The sequence below is a fragment of the Rissa tridactyla genome, chromosome 5 (genome assembly GCF_028500815.1).
Source record: "Rissa tridactyla isolate bRisTri1 chromosome 5, bRisTri1.patW.cur.20221130, whole genome shotgun sequence".
In the NCBI taxonomy this organism is placed as follows: Eukaryota; Metazoa; Chordata; class Aves; order Charadriiformes; family Laridae; genus Rissa; species Rissa tridactyla.
The window spans coordinates 5974030-6001088 of NC_071470.1; the positions used below are offsets into that span (position 1 = coordinate 5974030).

General features: G+C 37.9%; 2 protein-coding genes across 10 annotated transcripts in view; one reads left to right on the top strand and one right to left on the bottom strand.

Annotated features, from left to right (window-relative positions):
• Positions 1–16072, top strand: part of PRIMPOL (primase and DNA directed polymerase) — a 19429-nt gene extending 3357 nt beyond the window's left edge. For 3 of the 6 annotated variants that reach the window (XM_054201893.1, XM_054201891.1, XM_054201894.1), the window contains 12 exons: positions 273–457; positions 1568–1659; positions 2654–2795; positions 4293–4440; positions 8994–9284; positions 10993–11155; positions 12398–12495; positions 12813–12899; positions 12987–13095; positions 14161–14243; positions 14328–14374; positions 15361–16072. In XM_054201893.1, the coding sequence (XP_054057868.1) occupies positions 278–457; positions 1568–1659; positions 2654–2795; positions 4293–4440; positions 8994–9284; positions 10993–11155; positions 12398–12495; positions 12813–12899; positions 12987–13095; positions 14161–14243; positions 14328–14374; positions 15361–15666 (1746 nt within the window). In that variant the 5' untranslated portion in view covers positions 273–277 and the 3' untranslated portion in view covers positions 15667–16072. Of the gene's footprint in view, positions 1–272; positions 458–1567; positions 1660–2653; positions 2796–4292; positions 4441–8993; positions 9285–10992; positions 11156–12397; positions 12496–12812; positions 12900–12986; positions 13540–14160; positions 14246–14327; positions 14375–15360 lie in introns of those variants that run through there. The other 3 variants (XM_054201896.1, XM_054201895.1, XR_008466514.1) reach the window with 3 other exon arrangements.
• Positions 16051–27059, bottom strand: CENPU (centromere protein U). Of its 4 annotated transcripts, none has more exons than XM_054201898.1 (12): positions 26954–27059; positions 26496–26614; positions 25650–25767; positions 24106–24211; positions 23142–23232; positions 22274–22349; positions 21087–21204; positions 20628–20706; positions 19798–19845; positions 18387–18448; positions 17181–17337; positions 16051–16517 (listed from the first exon to the last, which is right to left on the bottom strand). In XM_054201898.1, exons 2-12 carry the CDS (start codon positions 26544–26546, stop codon positions 16380–16382), a joined length of 1044 nt encoding a protein of 347 aa, XP_054057873.1. In that variant the 5' UTR covers positions 26547–26614; positions 26954–27059; the 3' UTR covers positions 16051–16379. The 4 variants fall into 4 exon arrangements, with proteins under 4 accessions (XP_054057873.1, XP_054057874.1, XP_054057872.1 ...); XM_054201899.1 differs by lacking the exon at positions 26954–27059 and adding an exon at positions 26745–26921 and having other exon boundaries at positions 22274–22322; XM_054201897.1 differs by lacking the exon at positions 26954–27059 and adding an exon at positions 26745–26918.

Genomic DNA, 27059 nt, shown 5'->3' on the forward strand with positions numbered 1-27059 from the left:
CAAAAATGAAACTTCATAGGCCGTCCCTCTGTTGTCTTTACCTCTGATAGTATTAATATGAAAATCTTACTTCCAAAACTGTGGAAACAATTAATGTTAAAAAGAGTATCATAGCGAGGTTGGGTGTTGATTTGGAATATCACCTACTTTCCGTTATTAAATAAAATACGTTCAACAAAACTAGAATCAAAAGCAGTGAGGGGTACAAGGTATTTTAAAAGTGAGTGACAACCAGAAATTGATACTGATTTGACAATTTGTAATTGCTGTAGGGCAAATGAAGAGAAAATGGGAAGAAAGAGTGAAGAAAGTGGAAGAATTGGCATCTCACTATGAAAGAAACCCTCTTCCTCCGGTTTATAGACCAAAACTGTCCAAACCCTTTCTGCCGTCCTCTGTTTGGAAAATATTTTGTCGTCAGGCTGAAGCTTTCAATTATGTAAAAACCTGCAAAGAGGTAAGATATTTGTTAGGTGACTGTTTCTACTCTTTAGGTACTTTCAGGTTTGAACTTAACTTAAAAACGTGGTTGACAGTAAAGTCTTTATCAGTTTGCAAGATGTCGGGGGCTTTTTCTTTTGTTTTTTTTTTTTTCCCCTTCTCTCCAGTCTTTAAACAGCAAGGGGTTTTTTTTGTCCTTGTGGGAACTCATGCTACACTGGTGGTAGCTCTAACAACTATTAGTTCTAACATAAATTGATACCTGGTGTTAACCTCTAACAGGAAAAGTGCTTTTTTTAATGACGTTGTAGTCATACGTTTGTTCCTTCTGAAGATAAGGAAGTTGTCAGGGTTGACAGGAGAGTGGGAAGGCCGTGAGAGTTAGGTGGGAAGAAAGAGGAGGAAAAAACTGAGGGGGGGAAAAAAAAAAAGAGATAAACAGGAGGCAGAGACAAAATAAAAACAATACAACTCTCCAATGGCATCAGAGTACCAAGTTCAGATGATAAGAAGTTATGAGCCAAATAAAGATTGTGCAAAATGTACCCTCTGTTTTCTGTTGAATAATTTTCAAATTGATTGCTGCTTTTAAAGAAAGTACCGGCTTTTTTTCCATGCTCTTTTAGGTGTTTAAGTAATCCTGACAGTCTGTGTTCCAAAATGCACTCTCACTGGTTTGGCAGTAGGGTTGGTTTTTTTTTTTTTCAGATTTCCATTTTTGGATTTAAATATTATAGAGTCTAAAGACTATTTGCTATAAAGCCATATGCTGCCATCATGTACATGAGGCTCGTCCTTTCAGGACATTGTTCCTCTTCCCGTTAGATGCACTTGCCACTGATCAGAAAAAAAAAGACTTTACAGAGAAAACAGAGTTTATATTAATACACAGCAAAGAAAAGCTTCCAATTTTTACTCAGGTAACTGAAATCAGAATGATGTTCTTAATTAAAATCAGATGCTACTGAGCTTGAAAAAGGATAAGTGATCTACTTAAAGTTTTGTAGTGTTTACTAACCTTTGTCCTAAGAAATTAGGAACTTAGAATCATAGACTGAAGTTCTGAAGACTTTAACTGTTTCTTTGAGAAAAAAACCAAAAACTGCAGCGTTTTTATTTTTGAAAGGATGTTCACGTATTTGCCTTGGAAAAGAACAGACAAAGTGGACAGAGGTTTTACCTTGTGACAACATATAAAGAGCTTTGGTTTTATTACATGTGAGTATTTGAAAAGGTACCCTATACGTCACTATAAGATAGTAGTATACCGGATGTACTATTAAGTAGTAATAGCTGTTACTGGATAGCTATCCCCAGGAGCCGCCTGCTGCTCTGACCAGCACAGAGCTGTAATGGGTGGCTTGAGGTTTGATCTTGGCCACGGGGAAAATTTTCATGAGGACAAACCAATCTATTCTATATTGGGTTTCAACTTTCGAGTTGCAGACTGCCATTAGTTCCTGGTAATTAAGGACCTTGTGTGCTGAACTTAAATCAAATAGCAGTAGATTCGCTTTTGCTGTCAGCTTTCCTCGGGGGGATCATACCAACACATGACACAAACATATTTCTATGATTAGGCATATATCCATTTACATGAGCATTAACGTAAACGTCCAGTTACTGATTTATGGTTTTGTATTTGTGTGAGGTAGTTTCAAGTATTGAGAATTTGATTGTGTGCTGAACTTTTTTTCCCAATTTTTTGTTTTACAATAAAACAATTGATTATGAAATAAAAGAAATCCAAGAGTCAATTTTTATATGAAAAGGAAGCTTGATTTTTTTTTCTCAGTTTGAAAATGTTTAGGTTTTTTTTAATTTAGTTGGAAAAAAGTCTATGTAACCCCGTTTTTAGTGCTTAAGACATAGGAGTGATAACTTCCTAAGTTTTTTACTGTAGTTTCCATTATTCCTTAAATTCCTAACAGCGTATCTATTGACAGTATGTATTGTAAGACTTGGGGGTGGGGCATGGGGAGGAGAGTACTTTACAAAAAAAATCTAGGCCAGACAGATACCTTTGTTGATATTTGATGATGAAGTTAGTTCCAGATTTTTCAAAACAGTATAAGGCTGCTACTTTTTTTAATATGGGTGGTTGATTGAAAAATAGAAGAATATTTAGGACTTGGAGGATCTTTGTTTGCAACTGATAAGTATGTGTAACGTTTATCGTGAGAGGTTGTGATTTGGTTTTGTTTTTCCTTAGCAAAGGTTATAAAACAAGTCTTATGCATTGCTATGAAGTCATTCCTGAAAAAGATGCTTGCAAACTTTATTTTGATTTGGAGTTCTACAAACCAGCAAATCCTGCTGCTGATGGCGAGAGTATGGTTGCAAAGTTAATTGAGGTAAAGTGGAGCGAAGTCATGTTGTAGATTAATATGAATTTTGTGTTGATTTAATATGAAACCAAAGTATTTACTACTTTATCTTGACTGTTCTGTAGTAAAATGAGAAAGAATTGTAGACCTAGTGGTTATTTTTAATGAAGTAAAAAGTACTGTTTTAATTAAAGCAAAGTGAAAGGCAAAAATAGAGAATGTGAAAGTGAAAGTAAAAAATAGAGAACAATGGTTGTTGGAATGCTTGTAATCACTCTAAGTTTACTGATATGGTTAAGTTTGGTTTTGCAGATTGTTTTATGTGCTCTGCCACTTTGAAGCTGTAAAACTGAAGGAGTGTTTAGGTATTCTTCAGAGTAGCATCAATAAAAGTTCCATTCGGATATTCCTCAGTTCATTTCCTTTGCCAGCTGGTGCAGTCATATATCAAGGCTTAGATAAATCCCTCTTGATTTTCGGTGTCTTCACGTAGCAGTTCATTATAGTTGAGTTTGATGATGATGTAGCAAACATCAGGTGACTACGCACTTACCAGTTTGTTACCTGAAGTTAAATATCTTTGCTAATTATCAATATTCTAAAATAGTGCAAATGTCCACGTTATTGCAAATTTGTTTGGAAAATGAGCTCCACTGCAAATTCAGTATCTCAGAGATGGAAAATAAGGGAGTTTTTTAGAAGAATATTTTCTGTTCCAATACAATATCTTTGTGAGTGGCCATGTATTTATGAGACTTCTGACACTTACATGTCCCTAGCTAGAAAGGAACAAAAGAAAAATACGATTGAGGTCACGCCCTTGTAAAGAACTCTTCATTGATACAGAATCCGGAGGGGTTTACTCCATTGCGGATCAATTCTGAAATCTAGAGATTCCTCAGGTTAAGAAGAGAAATTTGGATTTGCTGGTGGGGGGGGTATCCGAGATGCTAAAATCTAGAGCTTCCAGACCCTTAGGTTCCAAGTCCAGTCTTAAACATGAGTAATCACAAGCTTAGCTTATGGAAGGTTTTTAGAGCTATTTTAGAGCCAGACATCTTATGTTTTCTGCTTAGTTAGTGTTCATTGGGGCCATACCAATGAATTAGCTAAATCAAACAGTGAATTAGCGTACCGGCCCTTTACATCATGATAGCCTTTGTCTTCCATCCAAGGTAAGCCTGCATTACAAACATTGTCACTGTGGGTGTGAACTGCTTTGTGGTGGAAAAAAACCCAAACAAATAAGGCACTAAATTAGACTTTGACCTGAAAAACTGAAAATCTGCTCAGCTTATCACTGTTAGTATATTCAGTGACTTGCTTATTTCAGGAAATATGGACCGTCAAATTTGCCTAAAATTTTCTATGTTATGAGTTAGTTTGAATTGCAATTCATTGTATGCTCAAAATGACAAAAAAAAACTTGAAAAAAAATGTAGAATCTGCATGTGTCTTAGGTTTTATAGATACTGTTATTAAAAATGCTAGAGAAAATAGCCTAATTAATATTTATAATTTCAGCTTGTCAGCCAAAAATTAAAAGAACTTTATGATGTAAATTGTTCGGCCAAAGATGTCTTGAATTTAGATTCCAGTACTGATGAAAAATTTAGTCGACACTTAATATTTCTACCCCAAAAGACTGTATTTAAGGATAACATTCATGTTGGTAAGTGTGTTCTTTTCTCTTACACCTAGAAATAAAACATGAGGTTTTGACTTGGTACAGTGCCCTCTCACATTTGAGTATTTCCTTTAATGGAGTTATATGTGGAAACAAATATGTATTCCCAGCAGAAATGACTATTTATTTCTATTTTATTAAGCCTCGTTATTTCTCAACTGATCTTCTACTTCCTTTTTCTATAATTAGCATTTGTGTTTGCAAAAATGTAACTCTTTTTGTGCCTGCATGTTTTATTTATGAAACTACTGTCAAGACTGGCTTTTGGCTTGAAAGTTGTTTTACAGTATGACTGTGACTCCTTAATTTTCAGGTTAATGTCAGTCTTGGCAATTGAAGCCAAGATTGTTGGCTCTAAATATAGTTGGTTTGTGCTCAGCTGAGCACAGGGTCAGAAAGGCAGGACAAAGACGGTTTCAAGCAACCTGTGCATAAACATGATTAAGAGAAAGCCGAAAGCAATTTTAATTGTTGATATAAATTGAGATTTCATGGGATATGGCAACTCCAACACAAAGAATTGACAGTTCAGGGTTGTCTTGGCTCCATTTTAAAAATAAGTCTAGTAATACCTCCTCACTTCACGAAGTATTTTGAACATACTTTTAAACTGCTGTTTATGAAGCACTGAGGTGCTAGTGGTGAGCATTAAGAAAAGTTAATGTTGCAGTTCATCATTTCTTCTTCTGGCATATCCTGTATGGTGTGCAGTAAAGCAGGCTTATAGACATACAGTGAACAATGAGGGCACAATAGAATACCAGCCGAGTTTTGTCTGAGCGAAGCAGGAACTGGTAGAAAACAGCTTGCCCAGTGGTGGAATTAAAATCTGTATCAACCTGCAAATGCGGAAGTTTGGGTTATTTAACAGTGCACCTGCAGCCTTGGTTTTGTCATTTCTTAGTATTTGAGTGTTTGACTTTATAACCCTTGTTCCTTATTGTGTTTCAAACAAACAAATAGGGTGAGGGAGAGGAAGCAGAAATGCTGTTAGAGAGTAACACGGTAAAAATCTCATGGGTTATTAGAAGGGATGAAATTTGTTTTCAGGAAGAACTGTGACAGCAGCAGAATTACATGTATTGGAGAGAAAGAAGTTATGTGCTTCATTACTGGGTTTCCACTGGAAGTAGCATAGGAGGAGCTGAGGATGTTGAGTTCATAATTTTGGTCCCACTCAGGTTCCCACTTTTATTCTGCTGTCTGCTTGGTCACAATCTGTCTGACTGTCTTCATGCCCGGTTTTCCTTTTCCTTTCTCACCCTTGCCTCTTTTTGTAGCTCTGCACCTTCCCTCATGGCCTAAGCATCACTTCAAGCCAAAATTCAGATCCTTCCTCCAGCACAAAGAGGTCATAGGATTTCTCAGAACCATTTTTTCAGCTTTTTTTAAACATCAATAAACCTATTTCTCATTCTTAGGAGCAGTGGAATCTGTGTCCCTAAACCTTTGGAGGAGTAGCTGCCATGGCAAGCTAAGCCGATTGGCAAAGTTATAAGCAAACGCTTATAATATTGTCTGCTAGCCCAAGTGTGACACAGAGCAGTTATTTTTTTATGTGACATCGTGGTAACAGCTCCAAACCCCAAAGACTTAAACGGGGTTACTGCAATTTTTAGTTCAAAAGTATGGTCTTTAACTCCTCTGCCAGTATAAAACTCTTCAGTAATACATGGATGATAAATAACGTGGTATGACAGCGATTTTAGCCCGTGATCTTGATAACAAGATTACGTTAGGCAGTTCTTTCAGTAGAAGCTTGAGCTGTTTATTCTAGTCCATTAATTAAGTGTTCTGCGTCTCCACCGTGACGTGAATTTGACATGTTTACTATCAGACTTAAAATATATTTAGAGATTGTGTATTGATCTTCTGCCTTTGCCTTTTCAACAAGATGTTGAAATTGCAGTAAAAATTGATTATTTTTTTATAAATGAGATATATAAATGTCAGTGTTAAATTCATACATGTTACCAATAATATTATAGTCTAGATGTTTCATTAATGCATTTTAGTAACCTGCTTGACAAACCTGGCTTAAAATGTATTAGCTTTGTACTTTGTGCAAAATACTGTGCTGTAGTAAATAACTGAAAATGCAGATGACTTCATACAGTAATTTCACAGAATCTATATGAAAATCTATATATTCTTTGAGGTGACAGATTTTGTCTACTAGTAAACTTGAAAGGGTTAATATATTTTTCAGACACATGCAAGTGTTGTCTTTTTTTTAAATCCATCATTGTGCTCTGTCTAATGAAAATTACTTTAAGATGAGTTAGTGGTATTTATGTGGGATAAACTAGAATATAAACTAAGCATTTCATAAGCATTTTATGTCAGGAGTCATGGACAAAGTGCATGGGCTTAAAATGAAATACAATTAAAAACATTTTGTATATAGTATTTGGAATTAGTTACTAGTTAGAGTTAAACTACAGGGACTGAGTTCATAGCTCATGTAAGAGGGCGCAGGAGATCATGTAGGTCCACAGGAAAGCTGTGGAGATCAATGGTTTTACATAGGGTGGTTTTTTATATAATTTTTTTTTTTTTTTTACATAAAGTTCTACATTTTACATACAAGTTCTAATTTTACATACACAGTTGACAAATCCCAAATGTAAAAATACAGTCAGGGATCAAAAGGGTGAAATGCAGAGTTCAGTTCCCACATCTGACCAGTTAGAAGAAATGGGAAGAGAGAAAACAAAGGCGTGTGTGAATGATCAAGAACTAACACCCAAAATAATCTTTTACTGACACCTTGCTATTCTGACACCAGAGTGATCATTACTTAATTACACGCACAAAAAAAGGAAGTGGTCAAACAGGACTTATACTTCAACTTTTGTGATGGTTGAAATAAACTTCACTTCTGTAATGCGTACATTTTCTCCTTGATGACCTGAGTAACTCCTGTTGTAAACCTAAGAAATTCTGCGTGCGTATTTGAACGCACAGGGTTAAAGCTGTCTACGGCTATGAATCATTTGTGTGTAGTCTCAATAGGACTCAGTACAGGACTCGGTAGTCCTGTAACGAATGAGGAGGATGGTGATATTAATGCTTGATACACCCAGCCGTTCTGCTGATCTGCAGCATAAGAGGACCTATAGTTCATGTTCTTTCAGCTTCCCCATTGAAGCTTCAGCCAACAGCTGCAGAATCCTCCTTGCAAGTATTCCTTCCACTTCACAGTTTTTCTTCCTGTGTTTATTCTCTTCTTTTTCCTTGCAAGTAATTTAGCCATGGGTTTTATTTGCCCGTCTTTGGTTACCATCTAGCAGAGCCTGGAGTACAATTGGAGTTGGATTACAATACTGGGAGTTTGAAAAGTCATTACAAAATACTTGTGTAAAAGTAATTTGTTGTTCGAGTAAGCCCTGGTCAAAATGTTACGTCAGTTAATATACTGTGAAGCTGCAGGTAAACCTTTTTAATTATTCTGAAAGTGAAATTAGGGAAAGCAGGAGTGAGAGGGACAATCACGAGCTCTTCAAAATCCTAAATCTGAGGTTGTTAAGGCCATTGCATGCTGTTATTAACTACTGCAAAAATATTCACTTAAATGATTAAAAACTACCTATGATTGCATAAAAAAGTTGTGTAATAGCAAAGCTGTATGAATGCTTTATTCGTGTATTGAAGAGTTTCACTAAGTGGTACTTGAAATATTAAATCAAACTATGTTTTATAAAGGACCTTGAATACTTGACTTGTTTGATATGACTGTCATTAACAAAATGGTCCTACATTAAGCATTTGATTAAGTCTTACTATTAGCAGCCTAGTTCATACGCAGAAAAGCTCCTGCTAAGCCAGCATCGAGACCCAAGCCAAACTTGTTCAGTAAGTTTCCGACATTCTAGTGGAAAATTCAGGTTCACAGAAATTTCAGTGCAAAAGTCTTCCTCATTTTAATCATTGTCAAGATCATTCGTGCTCCAAGCGTGGGAGCAGCTTGAGATCTTGTCTGTCGGAGGCTTCAGTAACGGCAGCGCTACAGGTGTGATGGGTAGGAGGAATTCTTTTGGAAGATACAAAAGACGTTTATTTCAGTTTTGCACTTTTATCTGGGACTTTGAATTTAGTTCAGGAAATTGCAGTGACAGCCTGTGCATTTTGGTTTGGGTTTGTTGTCTTTGTTTCTAAAGAGGTGATTGCCAGCTTGCTTCTCACTTCTCTCTGTTCTCAGTAGTAAAATTGCAAAGGTCAAGACTGTGGCTGTATGATACATTTAATATATGCACAATTGTTTATTTTGTCATGTTTTTTAAAAAAAAGGTTTAGTAAAAATTGTTGCCAGACGTGGGTTTTCTTAGTTACTAACCAGAACCATTTTGTGCACTGGGCTGGTCCAAAAGATTTTTTTTTTTAAAAATCCAGGAAGGGGAAAAAACAACCCTAAACTCCAACCCCTTCCATCTTGGCTGTTTTGAAAAATGTTTGTGCAGGAACTATCAAGTTCTTTCTTGACTCATAAATGATGTTATCTGCTTTTGGGGTGGGTTTTTTCCTTCTTTGTTTTTCAGGTAACTTTGTGAGAACCATTTTGCAGCCTGCCATAAGGTTAATGAAGAGCAAAGCTGCTGTTGTGATTCCAGGAGGAGGAGCAGGATGTGTTTTCCAGTGTTCTGCTGCAGTGGTTGGATTAGATGATCCTCTTACAAACCTCACAGCCATCGAAGATGCTTCCGAAGGCTGGCCAGCCATTGCTCATGAGACAAAGGATCCGGAAACATCACACCAGGGAGAAAATTCAGCATTTTCCTTTCTCATAGTAAATGGTAAAGATGGAGACAAGCAACTTTTTGTGGATCTAGGTAAATACAATAAGTGCTTTTAAATGTCTTTGGGATGCAATAGATGTTAAATGAGATGTTCCTTACTCTTTGATTACAGACAGTAAGAGCAACAGTGTTCTTATTGTTGTCCCTACGGTCAGAATTTAAACCAAATACAGTTAGGTGCTGAAACCACGGTCATAAATGCTGTGCTTTAAAAGAGCCTTAGATTCTTGGTCCATTACTGCATTTAATTATTTAATTATTTTGTTCTGAAGTTTGAAGAAACTCTTGCCACACAACACACTAATTAATCTTGTTCCTAAGGACTTAATGCTCCTATTTGGATTAAAAGAGGATAGCGTATATTGCTTTCTTGTCGTTTATGGAAGAATTATTTATTGCTTTCTTGTGACTCATGGAAGAAGTCTGACAGGCGTGGTGGTCTGTATTGTTCCACATGTGGGAATTGAGCCTTCTTCCCCTGGTTGGAATGGCACTTGTTAGGCTTTAATGACAGAATCGTAGAAATTTGGGGTTGGGCACTTCATGCCTCAGCTGGGCTTAGTTCATTTGTGGTATTAAAATGTTAAAAATCTCCAGGAGCACAGCACGCATGGTCAACTGGAGTTTGAAAGTTCCACCCTTCTCTGTCCTCGTAGCTGGTTTCTCTGCTTTTTGCCCTGTCTCAGTGCAATTAAAATAGCTTAGCATGCTTTCGGACAGAAGCGTGTTACGTACTTGAGGACTTCTTTTTCTTTTTTCTGAGAGTTCTCTGAAGAACCCCCATTCCTTCAAATTCTTGTGGAATTCAGGATCGCTTTTATCGCTGGCCTCTTCAGTATCTCTGACTTGTTGAAACGTAATCCCCAAGTTGGCCCTACAGTAGGCTTCTACGTTACTGACTCAGAAGGATTACTTTGCACCTACTGTTCAAAATTCCTTCAAACGTATTTGCCAATGGAAATTAAAAACAAATTGTTTACCGTGTCACCTTTTAAAAATTTGATATTACTTCCCCTGAAATCAGCCATCCTCAATATTTATGTTACGCGTGTTACCTCAAAACTGGAAAGCTAAAATCAAAATAGCTGGAAATACTGAATTACATCACGAGGCTGCAGGGATAGAAAGTTCTGTGACATTCCTGTTGTATGAGTTCTTTACATTCTTTTTATCTTCATGAAAATTAAATGCAACCCACAAATAAAGCGCCCACCTCAATAAATTCTTAGACAGATTAAGCAATGTTTAAAGATACTTGTTCATTTTTTGTTGTTTGTTTTTGAGATTGGAATTAAATTTTCCTGATACGTGCTTTGGACAAGTGGTGGCTGGTCCACAGGAAACAGGAAGTTTGATGAATATAAAGTCCTTTCTCATTAAAATAATTGTGCAGCCTTTTATGCTCAGTTGTATTTCACAAAATTGGTGCGAAAGCACCAATTTCTTATACGGAAAGGAAACTTTTAGCAATGGTAATGTCAGAATGATTAAAATGCGTATGTAGAGGTGACGAGTGTTTGTGTTAATAACATAAACATAAATACACAATACTAAAATATAAATAAAAATGTACATGTGTACTTTGTTGCGTGTCTTGCATGGGTTGTGAGCCGAAGTCAGAGTTTTTGTCCGTTCCTTAGATCTCTAGCTGGGTCTAAGGAAAACTGTTTAATTTACAAGTACTAAGTATCTTAACTCCTAGCCAGCATTGTTTTGTTAAGAAATACTTGTTTTCCTGTAGGAGTTTATACAAAGAACAGAAATTTCCGGATGTATAAATCATCAAAAGCAGGAAAAAATGTGATTCTGAAGATAGCAGAGGATAATCAGTTTGTCCCTAACTGTGAAGAGAATGTTTCCTTGGAAGAAGCATATTTTCTTTCCTCTTTGATCTGCAACATCAGGTAATTGTTTCATTCTGATAGATTTGAAAATATTTTTAAATATATATTTTAGTGATTTTTCTCCTGCAGCAGGAGAGTAGTTACAAATAACTACTACCGGTGGGCAGTTATTCCGTGAACGTTATTACAGTGTAATTTAGGAGTTTCCAGTAGAATTCCTTCAGTTTGAAGAAAAAATTTCTTGGGACTGTATTTTTATTTTTTTTTTAAACCACCTTCAAATGGTTAAAAATCACAGAACAGGTGGTACGGCTTCTGAGTTGTGCCTCATTTCTCTATACACGCTCAAAATGCTGAAATGTAACCATTATTATAGTCTTCCAGTCAATTAAATATGAAGAGTCTAAATATTTTCTGAAGCATGATTAAAAAAAAAAAAAAAAAAAGATTTTTGTCCATATTTACTTGCATTTCCCATTTGGTGCTTAGGTTGGATACTGGTACGTATAATAATCAAGTTTTCTGTATCTCAACCTCTGATACATCTTACCCTGCACTGACTGTATCTTAAGATGATCCCAATCATTACTGCAGCAGAACGAAGGTTAAAGTGGTACATCCCTCTGTATGATATTACGTATAATGGTTTTATTAAAAAACATATATTTGTTGTGGCTTCAGTTTTTATATTCCGAGATGTTCGTTGTCCTGAGCTGATGCTAATCTTCCCATAGCACAAATCGTGCCGTGTATTTGGATCATAATTGTGGGCTGAGTCTGTCATAAACATGGATGAGAAATTCTGCTGTGTTGAATTTATCTTTCTGCGGTCATCTGGCTTCCAGCTGGTAATAGGGCAACTCTATGAACTCTACGGTTCATGGGAGAGAGAGGAAAAAAAAGAAAAGAAAGCTTTCAATGTGTATATATGCATAAATATTGCATCTAGAGCAAATGCTGCTGTTAGAGTGTGGCCCAGCAGTCTTTAAATGGCTGGGTCCTGGGATTTGTGCCAGGAGCCAGATGGTGCTCTGGAGGAGGGATCCCTGCCCTCTGCTGGTGTAAGTCAGAGGAAACCCGCAAAACGAGAAGAAAAAGTGCTGCAGGGACAGTGGAGGGGTGGCATTAGGATGACAGGGTGGCTAGGTTGGCAGGGGGTCTGGAGGTCCAACCCCTGCTCCAGCAGGGCCACCGGGACTCTGTTCTGTTCTGCCACCCTGGGTTATGTCACAGCACGTTATACCACACCACGTAATACTGTAAGAATCACGCGTTTTCCTTTGGCTTCTCTCTTCTCTTCAGAGTGAGGGACGACACAAAGGTTCTGTCATCTGGCGTTCCAGAGGAGGAGAGAAGAATGTCTGCTTTTTTAAACAGGAAAACTACCGGAAGCTGTAGAGGTACCTCAAGCCTTTGCTTCTCTATAGGCAAAAAAAAAAAAAAATACTCTTAGATTTTGACGTACTGTGACTGACACCCTGGATAACCTCTAGGAGAGGTGGCCTGAATGCCACTTGCCCTCCCCTCCCGCCCCCGTTGCTATCCAATGCGGTTTAAAGATGGACAGGAAATTAACACTGGGTTTAAAATCCTTTTATTTAAGGATTTGTTACAATTCATGTGCATTTTGTGTCTGTGCTCTATATAACATGTAACCATTACCTACCACAGTGACGAAACCAGTAACGGAGCGTATCGGTGGTCTTTGTTGTAACAGATTCCATGGAAGGTTACCAGGATTCACCATATCCAGAAATTGATCATTTTGTTCGCTCTGTGGTTAATAAAGACGGGGTGCAAGGAGGTAAAGACCACTTTGCTATTTACAAATGAGTATTCCACAGCAGTAGTTTTAAAGACGTAACAATTTTTTTTTTTTTTTTCCCCCCAGGGATACGGCGATGGAATTATTTCTCTCTGGAAGAAATACTTGTATATGATATTTCTGGTTACCGTTGGTGTGAAAATATTGGAAGAGCTCACAAAAGTAACAACATAATGTATGCTCTTGAACTATTCACTTTAAAACGGCTTTATTTATTTTCCTGCTCAACCGTTTCTATATGGATAGAATCAGCACCCGTTACAAAATTTCTGCTCTCTTGCTCTGTGTGGATACAGCATCTTTTTAAAAAAAAAAACCAAAACAACCAAACAACAAAAACCACCATTTTTTCACCTCTAAATTTACTTTGTGATAACTGAACTTGTATTTCTAATATTTCTGTGAAGTCATCTTCATGCTATTTAAAATACCTGCCTGAAGATACCAACATACAAGTCAGAGTACGTCAAAGCTTTGCTGCTTCTTCGCTAGGAAGCTGAACAATCAGAAATAAGACAAAGAAAACAGACCACTCTTAAATTCATTTACAGCCCATCTAAAATTGCATTCTTATGTTATTAAAATGACAAAGGTAACTCCTGCCACCACTTTAGTCAAGGTAAGTTTTGCCAGTGACTCTACAAGGGCTCGGACTTCGTATAGTTTGGACACTAGAATTGCAGTATGTCATCAGTAGAAACGTTTTCACTTAAAAATGTAACACTTAAAATAACTGAAAGATAAGGAATGTGTTTTTGAGAAATATATATATTTATTTTATTTTTTTTTAAAAACCCACAGCCATTAGGCTTGATTAACTTGGTGTTTCTTGAGCACAGCTGGAAAAGCTGGGCTGTCTGATCAGTTGACAGGAAATATTGATTTTATCTGGCTTTTATAATGAAATTATCTGTAACAGCAGCAGCAACAAAATCTTATCTTGCAGTTAGGTCCCATATACTAATCTTACTTTAATGACTTTTTCTTCCAAGCTTAATGTAAATAAGTTAACCAAATTTCATTTTTGAACGTTAGTCTCAAATTTTAAAAGAAATTTTTTTTTTTTTAGCTTAAGAAACCTGAATTTTATTGGAAGTATGTAAGAAGCATGTCAGAGCATGAAAGCAATATCCACAGACGGGGACAAACCAACCCTGTCCATTTAGTGTCAGAGTTTCATACTGTATGCATTCACTTCATTTACATACTGTTACTAAAACCTAAATTATTTCATTCTTAGGATTCTGGTGGACCTAAAGAAAGAAGTCTGGTATCAAAAGTGTCATGACCCAGTCTGCAGAGAACAAAACTTCAAATCGCAAAGTATGTATTCTGTGATTTCAAAGCAATTACGCTTAAATACTTTTTGGAATGTTAACTTTACTTAATGCTATATATTTGATTTAGGTTTTCCATTACCACCTCGGCTCTGTCTCCCTTTTCTTTTCAAAGAGGTATGTTTTTTGTCCTGTTGCTATATGCTGACGTTCTTGTGAGCAAAGCTGTCTCTGGAAGTCCCTGCTAACGCAGGCTGTTGAGCTCCACACAGGAGTTAACGCTGGTATAGAAGAGCTCTCTGCTGGGGTGGCAGCTCCATGTTGTCCTTTTTAAGTTCTCCAGCAGCAGATCTAGCATAAAAAAGGTCAGTGCAGATAAAGCCTAAGTTATGGAACAGCCTGACCTCACCTGGGACTGAACACTGTCTTCCGCTGCGGTCTGAGCAGCAGTTCCCAGTGCACAAGCCACAAGAGTGCTGCCAGCGCAGAATGGAAACCCTGCCCAAGTTAAGCTCTGCTGCGTGTGTTTGAGTTCATGTTGGGCCAGCTAACGTAGAAGTGATCCTGGAACACCTGAGTCAGTCACATCTAAGTCAGTGACCCTCAAGTTTGAAGTTCATGTAATGTCGTTTTAGTGTATTAAAGCACCTATGTTTACCCACACGGGTAGAATATTTAAACGGACCTGATACTGCAGCTAGGCTCTAAGGCCTGAACAGAATCATTTTTTCCACTGAGTAAGAGTTGGCATCTTTGCAACTTTTAAATTTACACTTTACACACTACAAAATGGCACATTAAGTGCTACTTAAGCAGATCATCAATAGCTATTAGCGTTATTTCATGGAAAGGGTAATTTAAATGCATTTTCAGATCCTGACAGTATCTTTAAACACACACTAAAATTAGTTTTAACCTTCTGTTATGCTAACAAGCTGCATACAACAGCCTACTTGTAGTTTGCTAGAAAACCAGCAAGTTTTTATTCCTATTAAAATAGGCTTCCATGGGGTAATGTGGCTATAAATTAACCTGCCTTGTTGTCCAGCTCTCTATAGTATCCATTATATGTGACAGTACGAGTTTCAGGCTTTGAGATCAGAGCAGTTAAAGGGCTGAAGACCATTTTTGTATGGAATAAATAGTATTCTTGCTTCTAAAAGGAAGAAGAGCGTACACTGACGGATGAAAGGGGGAAGACAGAAGAAAAACTAGAACCACATGTTAACATGTTAGACTTGTCAGAAAGCTCAGTATCTCTAGAAAAAAACTTGTCTCAAGACTTCCCGTGGTCAGACAGCGAGTGGGACAACACAAGCGACGATGCCTGTTTCCTAGAAGCTACTGACGACGTGGAACTTGCTGAAGCTGCAAGCGATAGTCTGAATTATGCCATGGAAGAAATTCCTGATGAAGTTCTTCTGGAAGCTTTAGGGCAGCAAGACATGTGGACTAAAGGCGGCAGCTGAGCACAGACCTGGCTGGCAAACCAACCACCAGTGATGCAACCTGCTTGAACACAAGGTGCACGATCGCCTGCCTTCTGCGAAAGGCCCCGCCACGCAGGTCAAAAATGCTCTTCCAGAGCTGCAAGACAAAGAACTGAGCAACAAGTATCCTCGCAACTGGATGATCTTCAACAAGCATGAGGAGATCGGGGAAGATTACACAGGCCTGAAGAGTACTGGACTGAAAACTCGGGAATTGCTGCTCCAGGTTTAGCACTTTTAGCACTCACTGCTGTACAGTTTGTTTTGTTAGCTGTATGTCCAAGTTTTACTGATAAGCCAGTAAAATAAATTACTTCCAGAAACGGGAGGAAATTTTTTATTTCAAATACAAATTTAATAAAAATATTTATCTATCAATAGTCAACCACTGTCTACGTGTTCTCTTTTGAAAGTATATATTGCTTTCAAGATCACATTACTTTAATAGCCCAAGATTAAAACCCAACATTGTCAACAGCACAGAAAAGTTTTACTACTTTAAGTGGAATTGCCATTTCATTAATTTCACTGATATTCTGACTATTTGACAACAGAAGGATAAATCTCTGAGTAAGTCACTGACTTCCTTTAAACGCTGAGGCAAAATACAGCAACAATGATTAAACAAGCTTTAAGCGCTGACCATTCTAATAATTGTTCCTAACGAATGTCAAAAAGTCTATTAAAACAACTTAATGTTTCTCTGGTAACTTCCCTCTTTGTGCAGCCAGAGCCTTTTCCAATTTCATGTTAATATTCTGAAAGTGTCCTTCTGCTCCTAGAATTCTCCGCGACTCCACCAGAAGAGCAGGGAGGCTGGAAATTCCATACTGTTAAGGAAATAAAATGACAAGGCAAGACTTTTAACTCTTGGAAAATCTGTATTTGTTTTTCCTCTATCTGAAATGGTGCAAAGTGATTTTTAAGAGTGAAGAAGAGTCTTCTGCAAGGGTAGGATTTCCTTACATCTGGCAGGAATGCAGAAACAGAAAAGAGCACACCAGGTCTGCCCCACGGTGAAAGGGAAGGAAATACAAGGTCACGGAATACCAGTGCTGTTCTTGGCATTAACCACCTTACGGAACAGACATGTAAGTACCAGAGCTTTCACCACCTTTGAACAAGAGCAACAAAAGAAACTGATTACTTGTTTCTTACTGTTAATCTTTCTTCATTTTTTCTATTAAAAAATGTTAGACCTGAGGACAACCGTTACCCTTCTATGTCCTTTCAGTTCCTGGACATAGACAGCAAGGGAGCAGAATCCTCTCTGAAATACTTTCGTTTCAAACATGAGACCCAAAAAATGCGTGAGATACTGCAGTAGTTATGGCAATGATCCTCAAGTTGCTTCCACAAAGACAATTAACAAAATATTGCTATTCAGTGTAAGTTAAACGTTAATAGAAATGCCCACCAGTTCAGGAAATAAAAAAAGGGCTGGGGGAACTGATCCGGAACAGTTCAGAAACGGACAGAAAATATGTACTTACTACCACTTTTTCTTTTGGGTTTTCTTCTCTATAATCCAAACAGTCTTCCTGTAGCTCCTTTAAGTCAGTAAGTAATTTGGTTGCCTGCCACAAGGAAGATTTCCTTTCCTGTAACTCAGCGTATTCTCTTTGCAGTTGTGTCAATTGCGGTTCAGCTCTGAAAAAGATCAAGGCTTTGATGACTGTATCTGCATTTTTATTTCCTGAGGAACTATGAATGTATTTCCCTCTGAAGAAGACTGAAGGGAAAGGTAAGTGCCCGTTGTTCTGCAGCTGCGCACACCTGAGGTGCTTACGCTGCAGTGTACTCGGGATCTGCAAACGAGAGATGCCGCTGCCCGAGGGAACAGGACGGCTCAATCCTTTACATCAGCCCTCCGAAAACTGAACAGCAGCAGCCCTTTTCATTAACGGTGTTCAGCAAAGAAGCTTTCTTAAGATGATTAGAGGGTTAAAACACAACAAAGTGCAAAGACAGCTTTCAATCTGTGAGGGGGTTCAAACCCATAGTGAGGGATGCCTTTATTTATTTTCTTGAGCTAAGTTTGTCCATAGCACTTACTGCAAAGAAAACAAGACTCTCGTGGCCATAGTTCATCTGCCTTTGTGGCGCCAAGCCCTGGGTCCCTACAGAGTTAACTTACAGCGTGTATGTTATACACAGCTTCAATGTAAAGCTTGTCACCAGTAACCAGATGGATTCGGGGAAGTCCAGTGGTTCTTCCAAATAACATAATTTCTGTGTTGTGTATCTAAATGATACTTTAAAGCTAATGCCAAGTTAGAGAAGGGGAACTGCATGGCCACGTGAGATGGAAGCAAACCCCGTACCCAGAGGCATCCCTGCCAAGTTGCAGAGGTGAACGAAATACATTCTCCACTTCAAAAAAGCTCTTTGCAAATTTATGCTTCATCCCCTTTGCAATTCCAGTTGTAACGTTAGGTGTTTTTCTTCTGAATGTATGGTCCGAAATACCATCCCTGTTACCAGTTAGCTAAGAGAACTTGCAAGAATGATTATCTAGGCAACTGAAATATGGAAAGGAAAGCTTACCCTGAGCTTTTGTAAAAACAGTAAAGCAATACAGAAGTAGAGCTTCATCAAAACAAAATGAAAAAACATAAAAGTTAATTTCACCTCTAGGTTACAAAACACCAGACTCCTTAAATTCTTCAGGCTATTATTGTGCCTCATTAGAAACATACCTAATTAGCTCTTCCCTGAGTTGCAACAGTCGCTGCCTTTTCTTTTTGATGTCTGTTATTACCTGAAAAAAATAGTGGGGAAAGTCTTTGAAATGCTTCTCTAACTTCAAAGGCAAACAGCTCAAATTTCATTGGCTTTTTCTCTTTGAGGTTTTATGCTTCTGATTCTGGGTGTGGCAGATGCCGAGATACCAGACCTCACAGACTGCCATAGTTGAAATTCATATTTTAGACATTTTAAAGAACTTTGAAGTGTTAAACTCTCATCTCCATCCAAAATTTCTCTTAAGGAACACTGGATTTACAAGCATAGTAAAGGAGCCTGTGACATTTTGTACTCCAACACAACCAACTCCAGCAGGTTTTTCTTTGTTTATGTTTTAAAAATGCAGACTAAAATGAATGTGTGTTTAGTATGATTGCCATAACTAAGGAACAAAGCATAATTAAGCTTTCTTTAACAAAATATCCAATTTAAAAACAAAACCAAAGCTAATCATAAATTTAAATTTAGCAACTACAAATCTGATTTTAAACAAATGTGTAAGAGGCAAAATAAGGATAAATGCGTGGCTGTGAATGGTAGATGTACTTAAATTTTCATTTTACATGCAGAGTAGCTTACCATATTACCTCAACAAGACTTCAGCACATTAATTGCTACCTCCCAGAATAAGCTTTCTGTTGACTTTACTTGTTAAAAGCTATTTTGTCATCAAAATGTTTGCAGAAGAGGTTAATCCGGGCAGAAAGCCTCTTAAATCTCTCTGCTGCAGGGCATTCACCTCTCTCCTGATGAGAGCACTGTCATGTTTTCCTGTTCTTACACTAGTTCCTTCTCCTGCCGACGCTTCCCTCTTGCATTTCCAGCGAGTTACCACTCGCTCCAGATGAGGAGAGGAACCGCCTTCCTCTGAACAACAATTTTGCCTGTATTTAGGGAACGCAGCTCCCTTGGACTTCTCTCCTTTAAACTAAACAATCCAATTTTATCCTCGCACGTCACCATCTTTGCTGCTCTCCCAGATTTTGTATTCACCTATGTTTCTTGAAGGTTAGTTCTCAGTATTTAATTGGCTCGCCAGAGGCCTCACCAGTGCTCATTAAAAAAAAAAAAAAAAAGAAAAAAAAAAAAAGAGAGTAATTCACATGCATAGACACCTACACATCCTAATGTGCATTCCTTCTTTTTACACCAGTATAGCAGTATATGTACGGAGTTTGCAATCCATCACATTTACTCAGATCTTTCCCAAAAAACCTCTGGTGGTTCCCTATCCTCTGTTTGTGCAGCTGATTCTGTAGTACAGTACACTTTTTTGTGGATGATTTTATTTCTTCTAGTCAACTTCTTGACATTTCAATGCCCGCCTCTGTATGCTGTACGACCTAGTGATATATATGTATTTACCTTCGCATTTTTCTTCTTCATATTCTTTAATTCATGGATTTCCGCTATCTACAGAGGAAAAGAATTACAGATTGACTATGGATCTTGATTTCACCTCCAGCCTCCTAAAAACACAGCTGCATGAATTACTTTGGAATAATACAAAGAGCTGTTTAAAAACACCACCACTGGTTCAAAGGAAGCTTACGGGTGTATCAGTTGTGTATCAATTCTTTCCTCTCTCCTCACGCCAGAAGATGACTGCTGCACAGAATCAGTCATCTTGCACCAGTTAGCACCAGTAATACTCCTTGTACCAATTAGTGCGATACTACCTAGCTTAATTTTTCTATAACTTTATTTAAAATTTATATACCTAATAATAGATATATAATGGACAAAAAATTTGTCCATTCTAATGAATCACTTAGAACTATAGTTTTAGTACTTATCCGTTGTACTTATCACAACTCCTACAAAATTCTGAGTTTATTTTACTCGTCGTAATTAGTGAGAAGAAATCTTAGTTTTCCAAGCAAATGAGCTTTTTACAGTTAGGTTCAAACTGTTAATGAAAAAAGGATGATTTTCCCTGAACTATGTTAGAGGCCTTAGTCAGGCCCCTACACAAGAGTCACTGAGACGCAGTATAAAGATTAAATCATCAACCTTTTAAAACTCTAGCCCATGAGCTTTTAAACAGTTTTATCCTGACAAAAGATTAGAAAATTTAAAGTATTATAAAATAAATGTGTAAAGGACAATGTAAACCTATACGCGTTTTGACTACAGTGTAATATACAGCTCTATAATCGCTACCACAAAATTGATTTTATTTATGGTCTACTTACAAGATCGGTGATTTGGTCCTTGAAAGCCAAACAGAAGCCATTGATGGCTTTTCTGCAAACGTTTGATTCTGTCCTCTCTCTGGAGGAGTCAGAGGAACAAAACACAACCCATTGGGTTTAGTAAAGGAGAAATTTAATCCAAAAACATTCCTTTTAGTAATGAATAAACCGCAACGTTAAGCAGCTAATAGCAAAGGCAACTGCAGGTCTTTCATGTACTAGCAATAGCTTAATTTCAACATTGAAAAACATCAGCTGAGATGTGCTGTTCTTATGTTTGGAAAAATATCAAATTCCTGGAGACCACCTCAAGATCACAGAATGCTAATAATCATTAAAATAACATCAGAATGTAACCATGCAATAGTGCATTCCCTAAACGACAGCCCATTAGCAAAAACGCAGCTAATTTGTTCGTAAAACTTTGGGTATTCAGCCACAAGAAAGCAGAATGTTTACCTGCAATTTGCTGCAATCTTCTCAAATTCAGCCAGAACAACATCCAGCTCTGTAATATCTCTAGGAGATCTCTTCAGCTCCTTGGGACACCAAACCTGAACAGAACATGGGCTATCCACTGAAACAACAGAATAAAGACAAGCACTGTACAATTCAGGTACGTGTTCTAAAATAACAGAAAAGTTTTTGTGCTCACCATTAAAATAACCATCTTAAAGTCATGAATGTTTTAATATGAAACTTGAGAAGAGGGAAATATTAATTATTTCATCTGTCTTTGATGATGGAACTATGCTAGACTTATCTGGGAACACTTTAGAATTCTATAAATTATATACAACTTACTCTCCATCATTTCAAACAAGTCCAGGAGCATGTTCTTACACTAACTGATAAACTCTACAGTGTACTGTAGATACAGCTCTTTGTGCTGTAAAAATCATTAGCCTGAGTTTGGGCAACCTCCGTGACTCAAAGAATCATGAGTTGTTATACCATATTTGTATATGTTTTGTATTTATACCATATATGCTTCAAAAAAAAAGCTATATACAAATACATTTCTTTAAACTTTGCAATAGTATTAATAGCTAATTCCACAAAACCTTAAGGCATGGTTCTTCACGCACTCCCGAATGTAAATCCAGCACTTGAATGTCACGGGGTACAGTTCAAAGGAAGTCGGATGACACCAGAGAAACAGTTTCTCTACACCGAAAAACGCCACTGCCTTGAAGAAGGCGCCTGTCTCAGAGGTCTTTATACAAAGGGCTGTGCCTACGCTCTAAGTCAGGGCACCCCAAGCTCTGCCCCACAGCCCGGAGCCCCAGGCTCCCGAGCCAAGGGACGTAACTCAAGTGTCTCAGGGCTCCGTAGCCACAGACCCAAGGGGACCCAGCTTCCCTCCAGCGGGACCCGGGCTGGGTGCCAGGGATAACGCACGCTTTACCCCTTTTCAAGGGAGCAATAGGCAAGTCCAGGGACGCAAACCGTGGGGATCAGAGCTGCGTAAGGATAAAAGCTCCTCAATTTAACCATTGATAATGAGTGTCTAGACCAAAACTAGAGCATCCCATTTCTAGCAGCAGTATGCTGCTACACGTCAGAAATGAAAACCATTCAGTTATGGAAAAGCACTCATCTTGAATGAGGAAAAACCATATGGAGCTTTGAAAAGTCTACTTTACCAGAAGGATCTGATGTGCTCTTCTCTGAAGGCCGCCTCTTCTTTTTTGCCTGGAATTGAGTAGCATTCAGAGTGTTCTACGATATAAAAAGCAGATTAACATCAAAAAACCCCCTAGGTTTACGCATTTAAAATTCTGAGAGATGGCAATTAGGCAGAACACATGGAAGGATTTCAGCTTTTCATGACTGAAACATCAGTCACACTCACTGAGGGCAGTTTTGCCAGAATCACAGCACAATGATCACACTGCTGGACTGAATTTTGCAAAAGGATTTTCAACAATTCCAATGACTTTCAGTATGTAAAACACTTTGATGCAAACTACCACGTAGCTTCTTTTATCACAGGCCTACTTTCCCAAGTCTGCAGATAACTCTTCCTCTGTACACCTGGAAGCTAAGTGGCCAAAAGCATTTTACATTAATTGCGGTCTAAGTGCGGAAAAACACTCATTCAAAACCAAGTGGGTTTTGTCTATTTCTAATATATATTCAAGATTAATTTTATCCATGAAAAATTAAATTCTCTCATTTCAATATTGAACAAGTACGAGAGATTTATATTCCACTTAGTATGCCATTCTTTAGGAACATATATTCCAGATAGAAAGAAGATACAGAACATATTCCCAAATGAGCCAGAGAATGGGCTAGAGGACACAGGAACACCTGGCTGTTACATTCCCCATCGACCTGAGACCGTAGCTTTAAGCATCTCACCTGGCCATCTCGCAGAAATACTCTGAGGATTATTAATTTGGGACACAATTAAGTACTAACGAAGTACTAAGAAAAAACTCCTCTCTAATGCAGGCATGGCATGAAGTAATTAAAATTAAATTGGGTGATATGCAACTTTCTCTGTACCTCATTCTCCTTAAGGGGTGCGTCTTCAGGATCAGCTGTGCTGAATTTCTGAACAACACTACCAGATGTTTTCGAGCGATGCAATTGTTTACTAGGAAAAGAAAAATATCCGCATGTAAATCCACTACACACTGAGAAAGAACAATCTTCAACCATCTAAACAAAATCATCTTAGGTTTTGGGGAACGTTTTGTATTGCTATGTCACTCATTTTGTGTCTCTTAAATCAACTACTAAAAGGTTGCAAATGGCATCTAAAGGGAAACAGAAACTTCATCCCTCAAGAGCAACCCTTGCAACAATTAGAAATCCGTTACTACCTGAGCACTGGGATAGCCATGGTCTTTTGAGGAGAAACTTAAAAACAGAAACAAAATTATTACTGAGGATATTTTATCAGGAAAGGAGATGGCTTTCTTGGTGGGGGGACAGGGTAAGAAATCAAACACAAAAAAAATACACACTCTCATATAACTATTATTGTCTTGCTATTTCATTAAAATAAGAACTATTTCACGTTTAAACGTGATCTAACACATGAGAAACAGGCTAAAACTTGTATTAAAAGATTTTTTTAAAAAATTCATTCTCTTCGTTACATATAGTTTAACTGACTTTTACCTATATTTCATTTTTTTGACTTTTTAACTTTAAAGACACCAGCATTTAGAGGACTAATTAATATATCAGAGATATTTTAAAATCTTTTGATTTGGAAAAAAAAATACAGTAAGTACTTAAATCAATATACTGCTTGTAAAAGGTAAACACTAATTTATTCTCCCATTTCTTTTCTATATTCCCCAATCTTACTCTTTTGGTTTCTCAACTGGGAAATTTTAAGTTATAGCACCTGTTTAATAAGCAAACAGGGAAACCTGACAAACAGAACATTTTTCCCATTTAATCTAAAAAACTAAAGATGAAATTAAATGCTGGCAATTGTTATTTTTTTCCATCAGACCTTCTTTTTGCATTTTTCTTTTGCCGTGCTGAAGCATGACCAAGCGACTCGTTTTCTGAATGTTCCTCTCCATAGGCATCCACAGCGGTACTGTGCAAAGGGTGATCTATAAAGAACAGAAAATAACCTGGATGAAAATTGTTCCTCTCTGTCCAGGCAAAGAGCATGGACACGCCAGCGCTGCCTGCCATCATGCATTTAGTTAGAATATTTGTGGTTTGCTCACTAATACAAAGGAAGTCTTGTTAAAAGTATTATTTGAGGATTGGGAAAAATATATATCGTGAAAAGCTTCATAGTTTCTATGCTCATCCACCTGCTATTTCTTTACAAACTGAACCCAAAGGTGCAGGAAAGCTCAGCACGTACGTATGGCCCACAGAAAGCAAAACACTTTTTACAGTTTATTTAAAGTCTCTCTGCTATGGCATACACCCATCTTCTATACGTTTAAACAACTTTCTAAGTTTTACCTTTTTTTTTTTTTTTAAATATGGATTTTTAGCTGCTTTGTTGGATGGTATAAGACGACAGTTAACAGCTGCTACAGAAAGTCTGTAAATGTAGAATTCGTGAAGGTAGCTACCAGGATAGATTAAAACTCCAAGAACCCTACGGTTTTAGCCTGCCTTCCGTAGTATATGTCTCATTTTTTCAAGCACATTGCCACCAGAGTTTAGCGTTGGCTTACATTAGTGTTAGTGGGCATCCTTTTTATCGTTTTTAACACATCCCACAGAAGCAAGGAAGAGCTTTTCATTTTGCGGACTTTCCCTTACAACAACCCTTTTGCTGTATTGTTCTTTATTGTTCATTTTCAATGCTGTTTCTAGTAGTTGCATGTATAATTTTCTTAGAGTAATAACTATTACAGCTGAGAAATAGCTCTTAGCATTTCCTCTATTCTAATTACGCAGTTTTTCAAAGATTTTTCTTACTGACATTGACATATAAGACCTATATGTATTTAATAACAGAGAACTTCACACAGGGACACGTATTCCTTCTAAACTGATTCTCTTCCAGTATACTGAGGCCTCATTGCACAAGTCCCATATGGAGCATGAAAATGGTTTTAATGCTTCACCAAAAATAGCATGTTTTTATGAGGTTACTTTTTAAGTAGAACAACATCCCTGTGAACGTCCAAGTTTGCTGCCACGCGTACTCTTACGATAGCAAAAAATTTCACTTCATAATTTGTGTAATTTAATAGAGAGTAACTTAAGATAGTGAACTTTCTTTTTAAAATGCAAACTCTTACATGGTTGCAATGTTATATTGCATGAAATTCTGCCACTCAGACTATAAAACTTGAATAGGTGGTATTTTTCTTTTATTTGCACGTATCACAGCATTATTCTTGTTACTTCCTACATGACAGAAAAATACCACCGCACTCAAAAAAACCCTCTGTCTCTCCTGCCCATAACTTCCTCTAGTAAAAAAAACAATACCTTGTCCCAGGAAAGCATTGAAATATTTTGTCCATATGGTTTGTTCATGAAAATCACACATTAAATGACATTCAAGTTAATACTAACCAAACGAATCGTCAGGTTCCTCCAGTTGATTTGCGTCTGCTACCTTCAATATCCTTGAGACATCTGGTTCCTCAGGTGGGAGCAATTTCCAGTGAGGACGGGAGCTGGCTTTGTGTTCCTGGATGGGTATGAAATTAATAAATAGCTAGTTCATCCAGCTTTTTGAGTGCAAAACAAATGAAATGTGGCAATGAATTTCACAAACGTTTGATCAGAAATACGTTTAACTTGGACCATATTGACTACTGAGCTATGATATAAAGTATTTGAAGCATGTGTTTTTTCCTCAGGCTATGTTCCCCCGCCCCAAGAGAAGCGAAGGTATAAAACTAATCTATTCTTCTATTTGATACTATACTGTAGCATGAGCTTTATCTTATTTTATAAAACCAAGTATATAAGCTTAGAAATTTTATAGCAGTCTAATATCTGGTTTCTGTAATCTGTAGCCTTCTTCTTTTCAGGCATTAAAATATTTTTTCTTTCATCTTTGTATTACATGAAGGTCCATCCTTGCCCAATTTAGTGATTCTCACTTTAAAAAAATATGAAAAGCTAGGCGCAACTTCTTATAAAAGGTGGAATTTATAATAAAAGCTATGCACAACTTCTTATAAGTCAAGTATTCCACAGACACGTCTGTAAAGCAGAAAGGTAGGGGAGAAGGGCACTGGTTTATGAAATATTTGTAAACGTGTCATTCACACCCAAGCGTGGAAGTACATTTCCTCACTGGTTTGTGTGTATACACGCATACGCCTGCCCCTCCACAGCCAACGCCACAAGAGCACGGTGACACAACGCAACGCTTGCTGTTTTAATTCTGCTCAGCCTAGCAAAACTTACCTGTGATTTATTTCCGGAATGATTTCTCTTCCTTTGCTTCTTTGAGGACATTTTGCTGTTCAGTATACGCTGGTAAAAGTACAACTGAGGATACAGTTACTGAGGATACCAAAAGTTACCTGGGAGAGAAGGGGAAATCCTCGTTAATCCAACCTATTACACATAACTCATTTTAAAGGCAGTAAAACTCACTCTATTAGACGAGCCTAACGCCTGACATAGCACGTATAAATCAGTAACAAGACATACATATTAAAAATTTAAAGCAAGGCGATGCATGACGCTATTTACGCCTTTACTCGTGCTTCACAGCTGCCGTTCCCCTCAGGCAGGAGTCCCCGGGCGGCCCGGCCCGGCCCGGCCCGGCCCGACCCGCCGCCTCAGGCGCGGAAATGGCGGCCGGCGGCCCCTCCGCCCCTCCCGCCCGCGGGGGACACCGGCCCCCTCAGGGCACCCACCCGCCTTCCCGCCGCGATTCAAACCGACGGGCGGGAAGGGAAGGGGAAGGGGAAGGGAAGGGGAGGGAAGAGGCGGCGGAGCGCCGGAAGGGGAAGCGGGGCAGCG